At 55.3% G+C, this 14055-nt stretch overlaps 1 protein-coding gene across 1 annotated transcript in view; it reads right to left on the reverse strand.

Moving 5' to 3' along the window:
- Window positions 1-4573, reverse strand: part of WNT9A (Wnt family member 9A) — a 56669-nt gene extending 52096 nt beyond the window's left edge. Inside the window, exon 1 of the mRNA XM_075043811.1 lies at window positions 4448-4573. Within this exon, the coding sequence (XP_074899912.1) occupies window positions 4448-4542 (95 nt within the window). The 5' untranslated portion in view covers window positions 4543-4573. The remainder of the gene's footprint in view (window positions 1-4447) is intronic.
- Between the last annotated feature and the right edge of the window lie 9482 nt (window positions 4574-14055).

The raw sequence follows: 14055 nt of genomic DNA on the forward strand, positions 1-14055 counted from the left end.
AGCCCCCTCCAGATCCCACCCCATCAGGGTGGTCACAAGCCCTGAATACCTCTTCAACTCCAGCATTCAGATCTTTTCTAAGTAATTTTAGTAAAATCACACCCACGGTTGCAGGGTTTCTACCCCGGCAGCACCTAAAGCATAGCAGGGGACCTATTCTGCACCTGCCTATGGGAACAAAAATATATTGGAACAAAAATATATTGCACTTCCCACACCAAAAAAAACCAACCCACCATGCAGCAAGGAACCTGCTCTCACTAGCGATGTGTTGGTAAATTAGGGCAAGCTATGCTTCCCCTCCCTCCCCCCCCCACCCCCCGAGCATTTAAGGGTTCCTGTTGCCTGCGTGCAGCATACAGATCAGTTACATTTATGAAGAACATTGCAATCTGTCAATATAAACACTATGTAAGCATGAGCCACTTGTAACATTACTACTGTCTTGACAAGTGTTTGCAAAGGGAGCAGAGCTGCTCGGCTCTATCTCCCATACACCAACCCTTCTTCCAGCAAGAAAAAAAAAGAAAGGGTACATGAAAACTGAATCAGACTATAAATGAGAACACCCAGAAAGAAACAGAGGAGTTTTGCTTTATGGCCTGGACAGGTCGCAACCTCAGACCCACAGACCAGGCAGCTCAGGAAAGCAGCAAGCTCCTGCGGGGCTGGTTTGCCTTCCCGCTAGCACCAGGGCACAGCAGGACTGAAGTTAATCAGCCTGCCTGTCACCCCAGCGTGGCTAATCTTGTCATCTGCCACTTCCAAAGCCCAGTAGTGCAAGACCCAACACAATTCCCAGATGCTGCTGTGGCATTTCCACCACCCCCCCCCCAGCCACAGTTGCGAGAGGAAAGGGAGGGAGGGGGAGGTACCCACACCCAAAGCTTGTCAGGCACAAGAAAAGCAGAGCAGGGAGGAAAAGTGAAACGCAATGCTTTCTCAGGGACCCCGGCAGTCTGGGGCTGCTCCAAACTACCCCATCAGCCAGTTGCAATATGGTGCAAATTAGTTTTCAGACAGCCCAGCTGCAGAGGAGATGGCTGAACATAAAAGCAGGCTCACTTTTAGAGCAGCCAGTGCATCTCAGCAAGCCAGTCTCAGCTGATGCTTATCTCAAGGCAATGCTTCCCCCTCTGGTATAGACTCAGCCAGTAACAGTCTCCCATACGGATTCCTACCCTAAAATGCACCCATCATCATCATCATCAGGCATCCTGATGGGCAACTCTAAACCCACCACAAGCCATCAGGTCCTGCTCGCTTTTGGAGGCATGCTTTCTCCTCTCTAGCATCCCAAAGTCTGCTATCAGAACACGGCTTAGGAGCTGTAGCATCACCACATCCCAGAAGCCAGCCTCTTTGAGCCGCTTTCTGGGAATTAGGGCTAGCAAACCCCTCCTGAGCAGGTGCCTATAGAGACTCAGCTCTGCTCACCGCTACGCATCAGCATCACTTCAGGTCCACCTTTGCCCCATCTGCACCGACGCTTTATCTCCCGTACACCAAGCTCTCCTTCCAGAGGGCATTTCTCATTTTGGGCTGCTTGTGCATCCCTCTAAGAACACCAGGGCCAGACATACAGAGAAGCAGCTCTCTCCAGCCGTGGCCTTCCCACCCCAGCATCCCCTCCCGCTCGCTAGCTGCCCCCGTGGGACAGACACAGACATAACTACATGCTGACACAATCTTGTTATCGTGTAACCATGCCCGATTTCTGTCCCCGTGCACTAATTCCCCGCCAGGCCACACATTTGGAGACACTGAATTCTTTCCCTGAAATAAGACATTGGGGATGGGAAGAGGGGGGGGGAGAAGGGATCATCCACAGCTGTCCCTATCCCCCACCAGACTGCGGAACGGAGCAGCTAAGCTGCAGCTCCAGCGTGACATCTGTTTAACACAGCCGCCTGCCACGCTCCGCGCCCCGCCACCTCCTCCGACGGGGATGTTCGCACCCGGAGCGGAGGGTCCGGCAGGCCACCTAAAGGGTGTCGTGGTAGCTTTGGTGATGCCTTGGACTGGGAAAGAACGTCCCTTCCCCTGCCCAGAAAGGGTTTTGCATTAACTAAGCCTACTTCAGCATTTCAGCTTAGCTCCTGAGCAAAGGGTGATGCACCCAGGTCTTTAGGAAAGGTTTATTTTAAGATAAAACAGATGTCCTTCCTCACCTGGAGCAGTTCCTCCATGCGTGTGGCTACCTCTCTAGGCACACCAAGAAGGGCTAATACTAGCCCTCACAGGGCACTCGCAGGGGCACCAAGAGCTCTGCAAGAACATATGGCTTTTACCAGGTAAGATTTACTTTCCTTAATATACAGAAGCCCGCAGCAAGGAGGGCTCCGCTTTTCCACACACACACTTGTTAGATCACATATCGCTGGGGATTAGCGGGGACCCTGGACCTCAGCAGTGACTATTCCCCCGTGTCCCCAGCAGCTCAGCAAGTGCAATCTCTGCTTTAGGCCTCTCGGAAGAACAAAGAGGAGATTAGCAGCAGATGCTGCTCCTTCGCTGGGGCTCTAACCAGAGAGCAGGATGCTTTGCATAAGCAAACTTCACCGCGCATCGCAGCAGCCCCGGAGCACTTGGAGTGCACATCTGGCTGGGTGCACATCTGGCAGCATCTCCTCCCCCCCCCCGCTTATTGCTAGAGAGGGAGCCTCAAATCAGAAACAGCAGCCGTCCCGAGACAGAGAGAATAACCCAAAGCGGTCAGGACAGACCTAGCAGCACACTTCCCTTGGCTCAATGTGTTCGCTCTTAAGTTAAAATCTACACCAGCCACACGAGGCCAGAAGAGAAATCCCAGAAGCAAGCGACTGGAATGAGTTACCTGCTGCACTACAGCAGATTCCCGTACCACATGGATTAACAGGAGAGTTACAGCCAAGCTCCTTACAAGCCCTGTCAGTCCCTGAGGCACAGTACAACTGCACAGTGCCGGTGGTCTTCGGCAGACACACGAGCTAACGGGCTCGGTACGGCCCTCCGTGTGCTGCCGAGGGAGAAAAAGGGCTTTTCCTAAAAACCTGCAAACACAGGACAGGCTGTTTCCTCAGAAAACCAGCCCCAGCAGCAGGAAGTTAAATGGCTCTCGAGTTGGAAACAGAAGATGTAAGTAGCACTGTTTGGAAAACTTTGCCAGACCACAGGCAATGGACAAGCCTCAACACCAGGATTTGTTTTACTGGAAAGAGGGGGAAAAACCTCAAGTCTGCTAAAACATTCTCCAGGGCCGGTCCAGTGGCTCCTACCAGCGGTCACAACACAACATCCCAAAAAGCAGCAAGAACCATCACCCTGGAGTAAACTTGCACCGAAACCCCTTAATCAGGTGCTCGCCCCCCACTCCCCTCACAAACCGACCCCATTCTGGCACTAAGCCTTTCAAAAATAATAATAATAATAAAAAAAGACAAGAGGCAGCTACACGAACACCCCAAAAAAGCAAAAAGGGGGGGGGGCGCAGATGGAAAGCCAGCAAGGACCCATCGCTATGGCCTGAAATTTCACGATGCGGCTGCGGGGAGGGTGGAAAAAAGGGGGTGAGCGGATTTTATTTGGCTTCTCCATATCACCCCCCCCCCTCCGGAGGGAAGGGGATGGGGGTCGGGGGGGGGGCGCAGCGGGATCCACCTGCGCGGCGCGGCCCGAGCTTTTGGCGCCCCCTGCCGGCCGCGCCGCTGCACCGCGCACAGGTGAGCGCGGCGGGATGCGGCGGGGACCGCGCTCCGCACCCAGCCCGGGGGGGGGGAACCCGCCCCTCTTTTGGGAATAAAAATCGGGCACCGTCGCAGGCTGGGGACGGCAGCATGCACATCCTCCCCCCTCCCCCAAAAAAAACCCCAAACCCCCAAAAAAACACGCTGCCGGGGTGATGGTGGGACGCGCTTGCCAGCACCTGGTGCTGAAGCATGCACTTAAATTGGGGGAAAAAAAAAAAAAGGAGGTTTTTTTCGGCGCTGTCGCATGCTGGTGGAGGTTACAGCAGGCACCTGGGAGCCGAGCTCTTCGGTTACCCCACCGCCGCCCACCCCGTCGGGGAAAAGGCAGAACGAAGCGCTCCCTCGCCCTCCACGGGGTTTCAGCCCGCGGTCCCCCCGGGAACGCCCGGCAGCCCGCAACCTGCAGCTCCCGGCGAGCCCGGCCGTGGCAGGCGGCACGCCGGAGGGATTAGGGAGAGCCGGCTCCGAGCGGCGGGCCGGGGAAAGAAGCGGGGACGGGGTTGTCGCTCCCCGGGGCGGCTGTCAGCGCCGGCGGGAGGGGATGCAAGAAGGCAAGGAGCCCAGCCCAGCAGCATCCCCACCTCGGGCGGGAGGGGTAAAAGTAGAAAACCCCTTTTGCAACTCCAAAAAAAGAAAAAAAAAAAAAAACAACCCACCCGAGCTAAAGCAAAAGTTGAAAAAAAAAAAAAAAGGCGGAGCGGGGGCGGCCGGGCACCTACCCGAAGTAGGCGGCGGAGGGCCGCGGGGCGCAGGCGAGCAGCCCTAGGAGAGCGCAGGAGGAGAGCCATCCCAGCAGGACGTGTCCATCCAGCATCTTGCAGCGGCGCCGGCGCTGCTCATCTCGTTCCCCCGCCGCGCCCGCTGCGGCCCCCGCCGCCCGCCCCGCTTCTTATAGCGCGGCCGGCGGCGAGCGGCCCGGCCGGCGGAGGGGCGGGGCCGGGGGCGGGGCCGGGGGCGGGGCGGGGGCGGGCGGAGGGGGCGGGGCGGGAGGCGGCGGGGACACGCCCCCTCGGCGGGAGGAGGGAGGGAGGGGGGAGGAGGAGGAGGAGGAGGAGGAGGAGGAAGGGGGGGGCAGCGGCGCGGAGGGGGCGGAGAGAGAGGGACGGGACGGGGGAAAGGGCCGGGCTGGACAGGGCGGGGGGGGCGTGAGAGGGTCAGGGAGGTGGGCGAGGGGTGGGCAGTCGTGCGAGGGCTGGGCGGTCGTGCAAGGTTCGGGCGAATGTGCAAGGGCTCGGTGTGCAAGGGCTGGGCAGTCGTGCAAGGGGTGGGCAGTCGTGCAAGGGGTGGGCAGTCGTGCGAGGTTCAGGCAAATGTGCAAGGGCTCGGCGTGCAAGGGCTGGGCAGTCGTGCAAGGGTTGGGCAGTCGTGCAAGGGCTGGGCAGTCGTGCAAGGTTCAGGCAAATGTGCAAGGGGTGGGTGTGCAAGGGCTGGGCAGTCGTGCAAGGTTCAGGCAAATGTGCAAGGGGTGGGTGTGCAAGGGCTGGGCAGTCGTGCGAGGTTCAGGCAAATGTGCAAGGGCTCGGCGTGCAAGGGCTGGGCAGTCGTGCAAGGTTCAGGCAAATGTGCAAGGGCTTGGTGTGCAAGGGCTGGGCGTGCAAGGGCTGGGCAGTCGTGCAAGGGCTGGGCAGTCGTGCGAGGTTCAGGCAAATGTGCAAGGGGTGGGTGTGCAAGGGCTGAGCAGTCGTGCGAGGTTCAGGCAAATGTGCAAGGGCTCGGTGTGCAAGGGCTGGGCAGTCGTGCAAGGTTCAGGCAAATGTGCAAGGGGTGGGTGTGCAAGGGCTGGGCGTGCAAGGGTTGGGCAGTTGTGCAAGGGCTGGGCAGTCATGTGAGGTTCAGGCAAATGTGCAAGGGCTGGGCGTGCAAGGGTTGGACGTGGCAGGGCTGGCTGGGCAGTCGTGCAAGGTTAAAGCAAATGCGCAAAGGTTGGGGGTGCAAGGGCTGGGTAGTCGTGCAAGGTTCAGGCAAATGTGCAAGGGTTGGGAGTGCAAGGGCTGGACGTGCCAGGAATGGCGTGAGAGACTGGAAGAGTTAATGTCTCAAACATTGTGGTGGGGCAAGTTCTGCTTATCCACGAACTCTGCCCAGGAAGGAACCCCAGGTGAGAAGAAGCCCACCAGCACCCACCAGCACCCACCAGCACCAGGAGGGGAGGGCGTGCAGGAGGGTGCCCAGCTCCCTGCTCTGATGTGCTGAGCAGCACAGCTCACCGTGCATGCCCCAAAATGTCTGCCAGGAGGGGGAAGTCACTCCCCAAACGACCCCCAAATCCCAAAGGCTCACAAACCCCTCATGACACCTAATTAGCCTAATGCCCACCCGGAGGAGGGGCGGGGGTGCTAAAAGGACACAAACTGAAGCCCCCGGGTGTGCAAACCCACCGGAACGGGACCCCTCGGCCGACTGGACCGATGCTCTCTCTCCCCTTCTCCCTCCCCTCATCCCTTTAGACATAAACCCCGGACCAAATCTGGGACTAAGAGCGGATCCAGCCCCCCCCGGGGTCCTCTCTGAGAAGGGGTCTAGAAAGCGAGGGGCTCCGCTCTGAACCCCCTGACCCAACGGCAGGAATCTCCTTCTTGTCTTCCCTGAACCGATTCCCAGATAAGCCAGGCCTGCAGTAGATGTTTGGTGATACACGATTAGCACATTACGCAGTTCACTGACATAGTTTCACGCCGATTTGTTCTTGTGAGCGTACCAGTTTTGGGGGACGAGCATGCCAATTCTTGTCGTGAGCGAATAAAAGTTGAGTTTTGTGAGTTAAAGGATCCCTTGTGTCATTTTACCTTAATCCTGACCCGGGACTCAGCAAACCTGAGCCGCCGTCCTGAGAAATCGGGACGTGACAAACGGGCAGTCGTGCACGGGCCAGATGTGCAAGAGCTGGATGTGCCGCAGCTGGGCAAGGGCTGAGCAGTCGTGAAAAGGCTGAGTGTGCAAGGGCTGGGTGTGCCAGGGATGGGCCGCTGGGCAAAGGGGGGGTGTGCAAAGGCCAGACTGTTGTGCAAGGGCTGGGTGTGTAAAATCCGGACACGTTAGTGCCAGGCAGCCGTGCAAAGGCCAGGCGTGCAATGACAAGACACGCAAGGGCTGCAGGGAATGGTGATCCATCATGCAAAAACTAGGTAGTTGTGCAAAGGGTCGGACGTGCCAGTGAGTCTTTTAAAGGCTACACAGCCGTGCAGAGGCAAGGTGGGCCAGGGCTGATCCAGTCGTGCAAAGGCTGGACGTGCAAGGCACGAGCATCGCACGCTCTTGTGCGCACACTCCCAGCCCCGTGCAAGAACGATGCGCAGAGACCCCAGTGCACGGACGGGATGATGAGCGCCCCGGCTGGGAAGGAGTTAATACCCAAAATGTCAACTCTTCGGGCCCGGTGCTTGGTGCAGGTCGGTGGACGTCACTCTCGTCGTCATCCTCCAGGTAATTTCTGCCCCTGCTGCCCCCCAGTAACAAAAAAGCGTGTGTGTGCGTGTGGCACGCTGCTGAACCGCCCCGTGTCCCCCCGGGGGCGCAGACAGGAGGACACGCAGGTCCTTGGCACTGGCCTCTCATCTCAAAAGCCACTGTCCCCGCTGTGCCCGGCGGGTGACGATTTGGGTGCACGACGAGAAGGCGAGAGCCTCGGATAACCGTGGGGGACACTGGGAGCTCGGGGAATTTATTCTCACCACTGGCCGTGCACTCAGGCATTTCCAGGCTTCCCAGCACTGTGCAAATTATTTGGGTTCTGCTTATTTTCAGAATAAAAGCATGGGGGAGTGGGGGGGAGCAGGAGGAAAGCTGCTTTAATTTTTAACGTGTAAAGCATCCCAGCCCAGTCCCTGACCAAACCTTTGCAAAAAATGAACTTGTGGAAAAGCAGCCTGCCCTGCACCGTGCGAAGCTTTGCACACCCACAAGCACACGTCGCTGCGTGCCGTTTGGGGGGGCTCCCCCCCACCGCAAGCCTCAGCACCCCTCGGGGTGAGGGCTGAAACATGCTGGGGGCGGGGGGGGGGGTCACATCCAATCCAGCAAACGGCTTCCTCAAATCCGTGTGATTCAGCAGGGTCTGGGAATATCTCGGTTCCCTTATGGCCGTGGTTGGGGTGAGGTGGCACCCTGCCACGGCCCCGTATGGCCCCCCCCGGGGGTGCTGGAAGGTGCACAGCCCCCGGGGCTCTGCGGGCGATGGATCGCGGCTCGGCAGAGGCCAGCAGCAATATTGCATTAAAGCCCCATCTAGAGGCCTTTCATCGAGGAGATTTTTTTGGAAGAGGAGCACCAGCTCTGGCGTCGTGTTGGGTGTCCTCATTCTCCCACCTGAGCTCTTCCAGCTTGAGAAAAGGCAATAAAGGACTGCGGGTGGAGGGGAGGGCAAGCAAGGTTATATGTATATCATCGGGAGGCTTTACCCGAGCGTTTTTCTGCTGGAAAAGACAGCTGAAGAGTCATTCTTCATGCACACCCCCTAGAAGCTGGCGTGCTCAGCACATGGAAGGAAACTCCGGTTACTCCGGGCAGCCCCGAAGCAGAGCTCCGGGGCACGGAAAGGCAGCGCGACCCTCGCCGTTACTCATATCCTCTGCCTAGAGAAAGGTGGCCGATGCTCTGGGGCACGCGCGACTCTTTCCGAAGTGAGACAGCACCAAAAATAGTCACCACTTCTGCTTTCGGCCGGGGGAAAAGGGAAGCCCAAGCAGGCGCTGACTCCTCCAGGGCTTTACTGCTTGTCATGCCCGGGGACCGTGCACCAATCCTGGGCTCAGCATCATCCCGGGACAGCTTTGTGGCTTTCCAGGTCCTTCGGCAGTTCCTAGGGTGACACAAAAAGCTGAATTTCTCCTTGGCGGCGGTGGCCTTGGCTGGTGTCCCCCATAGCCACCGACAGCAGAGGGCAGTGCCACCTTGTCCAGGGCGGCGTTGAACACGTTGGCCTCCGCTTGTTTGTTTTTTTTTTTAAGCGGGCATTTTTCAGCAGGGTGTTTTACATCCAGGATGGAAGGGACACACAGTAGCCGGAGTGAAGCAGCCAAGTGGCCAAGGAGTTTGGCGTTTCAAGTGACGTTTTCAAAGTGCCACCACCGCACTGGGGAACGGTGCCACTGCTGGCACCGTACCGGTTTCTTTAGGCTCAAAAGAAGGTGCCAGGGTGCAATGCTAATGCTGAGCAAGGAGCCCAAAAAAACAGAAGAAAACCTGCATCCTCCCCCTAACCCTGACCTCGCCGTTGTGCTTCTGTAATGCAAAGAATTTGGGGGGGGGGGGTGGCGGGTGTCTTGTGAGGATCCCACCAAAGGGTCTGGCATCCCACAAAGGGTCCTGGCATCCCGCGCCTGCTGCCAGGGCGAGTCCTGGCTCCCAGCCCCACGGATGACACCGACTGGCAGCGAGCACGGCCGCCGGGACATCCTCAGACAGCCCAGGCTGCTGCGGCCGCCCCGTCAGGCTCTTTCCCGGGTGCTTTAGACCACAGAGGAATCTGAAGGGTGACTTCAAGTTTTCCTTCTCCATGACTCAACTCTCGAGCGGGGCTCAGCCTGCCTGCGTCGCTCCGGAGGCTTCCCCACGCCAGAGGAGCCCTCACCACCGTCCCCGTTATGTTTTTTTTGCAGGGAAACCCAGCACCTCTTTTGCTCAGGGTTGCCCTTGCCTCCCTATGGCATTGCTCCGGGTGCTTTTCTCTGCAGTGCCCTCCGAGCATCTCCCCTTAGAGACGCAAGGACTTTGACCGGCTCGCCAAGGTCTCGCTGCGTGAACCAAACCTCTCCAGGGCAGCGACTCCAGCTCAGCGGGGCGACTGAGTCATAGGAGTGCGAGAGGGAAGGAAAATACCCATGAGGTCATCTCGTTCATCCCTCATCGCCAGTCCCGCATGGGTTCCCCACCAGATACTTGGCATTCGTTCCCAGATCGGAGCAACTCGGGCAAGGCAGCAAGAGGTGGGGACCTCACCAGGCTCGGTGCGGGCTGGGTATCCGAGGCTGCGCCTGGGATAGCTGAGAAGCCTTCAGCTGTGTTTCCTCCCGACAGATCGCCTCCGAGACGAGCCACTCACATTTCCCTTCCTCAGTTTCCTTAATTAGAAGTGGGCCTGGCATTTATCTTCCCTCCGGATACGGTCTGAAATAACAGACAAGACCCGGGAACGCCGCCTGCCCACGGGACGTGGTTTATTCCACCATCTCAGGGATCACGCCGTGTAAGTCCCCCCCTGCTGCCACCGCCTTCGTTTCCAGTTACTCTTTTTTCGCCGTCACGTGGACTTCCAGGGTGTTTCCTCCTTGCAAGTGATCGCACGCGGGCTGGAAGCCAGATTCTCGCTTCTTTTCCATCGGGCCTGAAGGCAGTTAGAGTCACCCCCGGGGGACAGCTCTAAGCTTCAGGCAACGTGGTGGGGTGTTTTACCTCCATCCCTTCCCTCCCTCCTGCCAGCACGCAGCCCTCTGGCCAGGCTCAATGATTTTCAAGGGTAGAGATGTGGTGAAAATATGCCTGTTGCTTTCAGCTGGGCTGCTGAGAGCCAGGCTGAGAGCATCCCTGCTTCCCCGGGGCGCTGGGTAGTGCAAATCACTGCAAATAAGGAGTGACATGGCCCTGATTTCCACTCCTGCCCTGCATCTCCCCACCTTTCCCAATAAAGAAAAGGCACCGAAGCCAGTCGCAGTGCGTTACTTCAGCGTTATTGAAGGCAAAAAGCAAAAACGAGAGCCTGTCATGCCGTGATGGTCTGCAAGCAGTTCTCCATCACGGACCCCCCCTTTCCATCCAGGGCAGAGCTGGATGCAGGGACATGGGGGTACTGCAAGGCTGTGTGTGTCCCCAGACGCAGAAAGTGGGGGGCCACCAGCTTTGTCCTCTGAGATCCATCTGCTGTGGGGACCATGCTGGACTCAGAGCCACAGCTCATTGGGCTGCACATGTTGAATTTTTGCTTCTTCCTCTGTAAGTCTACCCCAAAATGAGGCAATCTGGTGGGAACAGAATCAGGCCAGGGCACCAAGCTGCCATGGGACTGATGCCTAGCCGGGTCCCTCGCACCAAATCTCAACAAGCCGTAGGTTTCACTAAACCTCAGTCCCATCAGAGATCCTCTTTCTTAACTGATTATAGGACCCATATTAAAGTACTTTGAAAGTATCTCATGCAAGAAGAGCAAGGGGTGATGTTTCAGAGCGCTCACCCCTTTGCCTCTAATTTAAGAAGCTATTGCTTGCAAGTTAAGCTGAAGGAAGGACCAAGTTCATCGCCTGTTTGTACCAAGTGAGCTCGAAGTGGCTGCACAGACTTTCCCCTAAAGTTTGAGCATTACACACAGGTGGAGATGCTTGCAGCTGGTCTTGCCTTGTGCATCCTTTGCAAGGATTCCTCCATCCCAAGGCCCAATGTACAAACCTTGACCCCCAGGAGCTGCCGCTGCCCTGCTACGTTTGCTCTTGGTCTTTGAAGTGATGTGCAATGGCAGTGATAACCCTGCATCTGCATAGGCTTGCAATAAATCCAAATTAGGGCAGTCCAACCAAAAGAAGCCCAATAGGGTCCAGCAGCAGACATGTCTCCTATTTAGGGGGGCTTTCTGCACTCCCGGGCTGGGCTACAAAGTCCCCATGGTGGTGAAGAACGATGTCTTTGCAGAGCTCTGCATCCATCGATGAGGTCAGGGCTGCTGCCCAGCAGGCAACAGGGCCTTGCAGTGAGGAAGAGGATGGAGGACGACTCAGTGGGACTCCCCCAAATGACTTTGATGGGCCTGAACCACAGGAAAGCACCATCAGGGGTCCCCCAAGCCTCAGGGCTTGCTGATATTATACGTACCTGTGTGTGTGTGTGTGAGAAACAAAAGGTTTTCAAACTTTTTACTTTTCAATTGCTCTCCATCGTTAAAAAATTGAAATTGTAAAATATCTCCCACTCGTGGAAAGCCCCGTAAATGCTTCTCTTAAGGTGCAATCATTTCTCTCTAGCAGCAAAGGGCATCTCTTTTCATTGATGTTCCCAAGAGCTGGAAAACGTATTTTAAAATTCCCTAAAAAAGGAGATTTTTGCCTCCTCCTTCCATGCATATCTTTCCTAAGTTGTGCTCTGCTCTTGCAAAGGATTTTCTTCTTAAGTACACGAGTGCTATCAAAACAGCCACTCTGAGTAAACCCAGACAGGTTATCCTTTACATGGAAATCACCTTTCTCCTGGTAATTTCACGGAGAATCGGGGACTTTATAGTCTGGACCAGAATGATTTTTGATGCAACTAGTCCCAGAGCAAAATAAGGTCCTTACTGTCTTTATGACAATCAGGCATGCTGGGAATGAATGTGGTTTCGTTAGACAGAGCTGCAGGAGGTATTTTTTAGGTCTGAAGGATTAGTGCCAACGAAGCAGGGACTCTTTTCTCGTTCTGCCTGAGCCTGTACTGTAAAAAACACAGTGATTTACTGGCCATTATCTGAGGGCTTTTGATGACAATTTGCTTCCTTAGGAAAATCAGATAGAAGAGAGAGACCTGTAAGAGCAGATGTCGGGATGCCGTCTGCGGATCTATAGGAGACCTCGTTAGCTCTGCTCCCGTAGGACCTCTTGTTTACCTCATCCGTAGGGTGACAGATGCCCTGGCGTAACCTATTCCTCTATCTTTAAGGTCACCCACCTTGCCTCTGTATCTTAGGGGCTGATGGCAATGACCAGGGATATGCCCAAGTCAAGGGTCTTTGACCTTGAACATATATTAAACCAGTTAACCGAAGGACATGCAGTGCCTGAGAGGGAAAAGGAGAGGTATGATAATGTATGAAAAAAGGGAAAGGAGAAAAAAGAAAAAAAATAGAGAGTGGGGAGTACAGGCTGCATTTCTGGAGTCCAGCCGGCCCCTGTTTCTGTGTCCCTGGCTGCGGTCAGTGCTGTCCCCTTGGAGAGTGGTACAGGGAAACCTCTTTAGAGCCCTGCAAATTAATTTTTGGTTGATGTTTTGTAAGAGTTTCTAGCCATCCCCCCTGTCTGTGGATGTTGGCATCCACCATGGGGGTTTTTTTAAGTTCCCCTGATTAATTACTGCTCTGGTAAAATTAAAAAAAAAAACAAAAAAATCCTGTTATTCATTCCTAGGTTCTTGCCACCATTTCATTTTGGGTCTCTCCTTGATGGTAAATGACAGGTCATAGCATCTGCTTTTCCTAGATTGCATTTATGCACATGGGATGCAACAACATGGGGCCAGACGTGGCTGAGACGGGCTGGTGTGTGTTGAATGCCAAGGTGTGGTCATGGGAATGAGGGAAGGAGCAAGGCGTGGGTTGGTGAATGGGGCTGGGGATGCTCGTCCCAGACCCACTTACCTCCGTTGGCTCTATGGAGAAGGAATACAGGATGATGGATCCGTTTTTAACATGGCAAAGAACAAGGTATCATAATAATAGTGGATGAGGAGCAGGTCTGGGTAGTGTCTTTTCTTTTTTCTTTTTTTTTTTGGAATAGGGAATTTTCTGGAAATGGAAATTGGGGAGGGACAGAAGACATTCATAAATTCATGTTGAAATTCTGTGGGCTGGAGAAAAGGTGGGAGAAAATTTCTGGGGAAAAAATGAAACATTTCCCTGCAACATTCTCAAGTCAGGTCCAAAATGTCAACAGATTTCCTTGGATATTTCAAAATATGACCTTTTTGTTTGAAAATTACGTGCTGTCTTTAAAAAAAAAAAATCCCTGTGTGCAAAGGAAAGGCAGTAAAGGGAGGAGTGAAATGCCCTCAGAAGGAAACAAAACCAGCAACTGAGCTCAAATGGACTGTTACGAGCTGAGCCAAAAGGACATTTGCTGTTCTCCGACTCCATTTTTTGCTGAAAAGCCTGGAAAAAAAAAGAAAAAAAAACAACTAACAAACCCCTTTGGTCTTTCCAATCTACCTGAACTTCTGTCACCACTTTCCAGCCTCCGTTTTTGGGGTCCAGCCTCCGTTTTGGGGGTTCAGCCTCCTTTTGGCTATTCCTCCGGAGATCCACCTCTCTTCCCCCCACGCTGGGGCCATGCGGGTTGGCGGAGAGGAGCAAGAGCGTTGTCCAAAACCACTCACCGCCAGCGCTTGGATGGCAGGCGTCTCCCCGGGGACCTGTCCTCCCATGCTCCTCCGTCCTGCGAACAGCCGCGCTTCCTTAAACAAAAGGGGAAAACTGCTGTTCCTCCGTCCCGCTACGCCCCGTTCGAAATGCTGAAGCGAGAAGAAGCCATTGGTTCTTTTTTAAGCAGCTCTGGGAACTTTCTCTGAAACTGTTGACAGTTGCCATGGCTCAAAACGGTGGGATATTTCTAGGACATTTAGCAGGGGGGTCATTTCCCGAGTCCGGTGGCACCACCGG

Source organism: Buteo buteo, chromosome 2, assembly GCF_964188355.1.
Source record: "Buteo buteo chromosome 2, bButBut1.hap1.1, whole genome shotgun sequence".
NCBI lineage: Eukaryota > Metazoa > Chordata > Aves > Accipitriformes > Accipitridae > Buteo > Buteo buteo.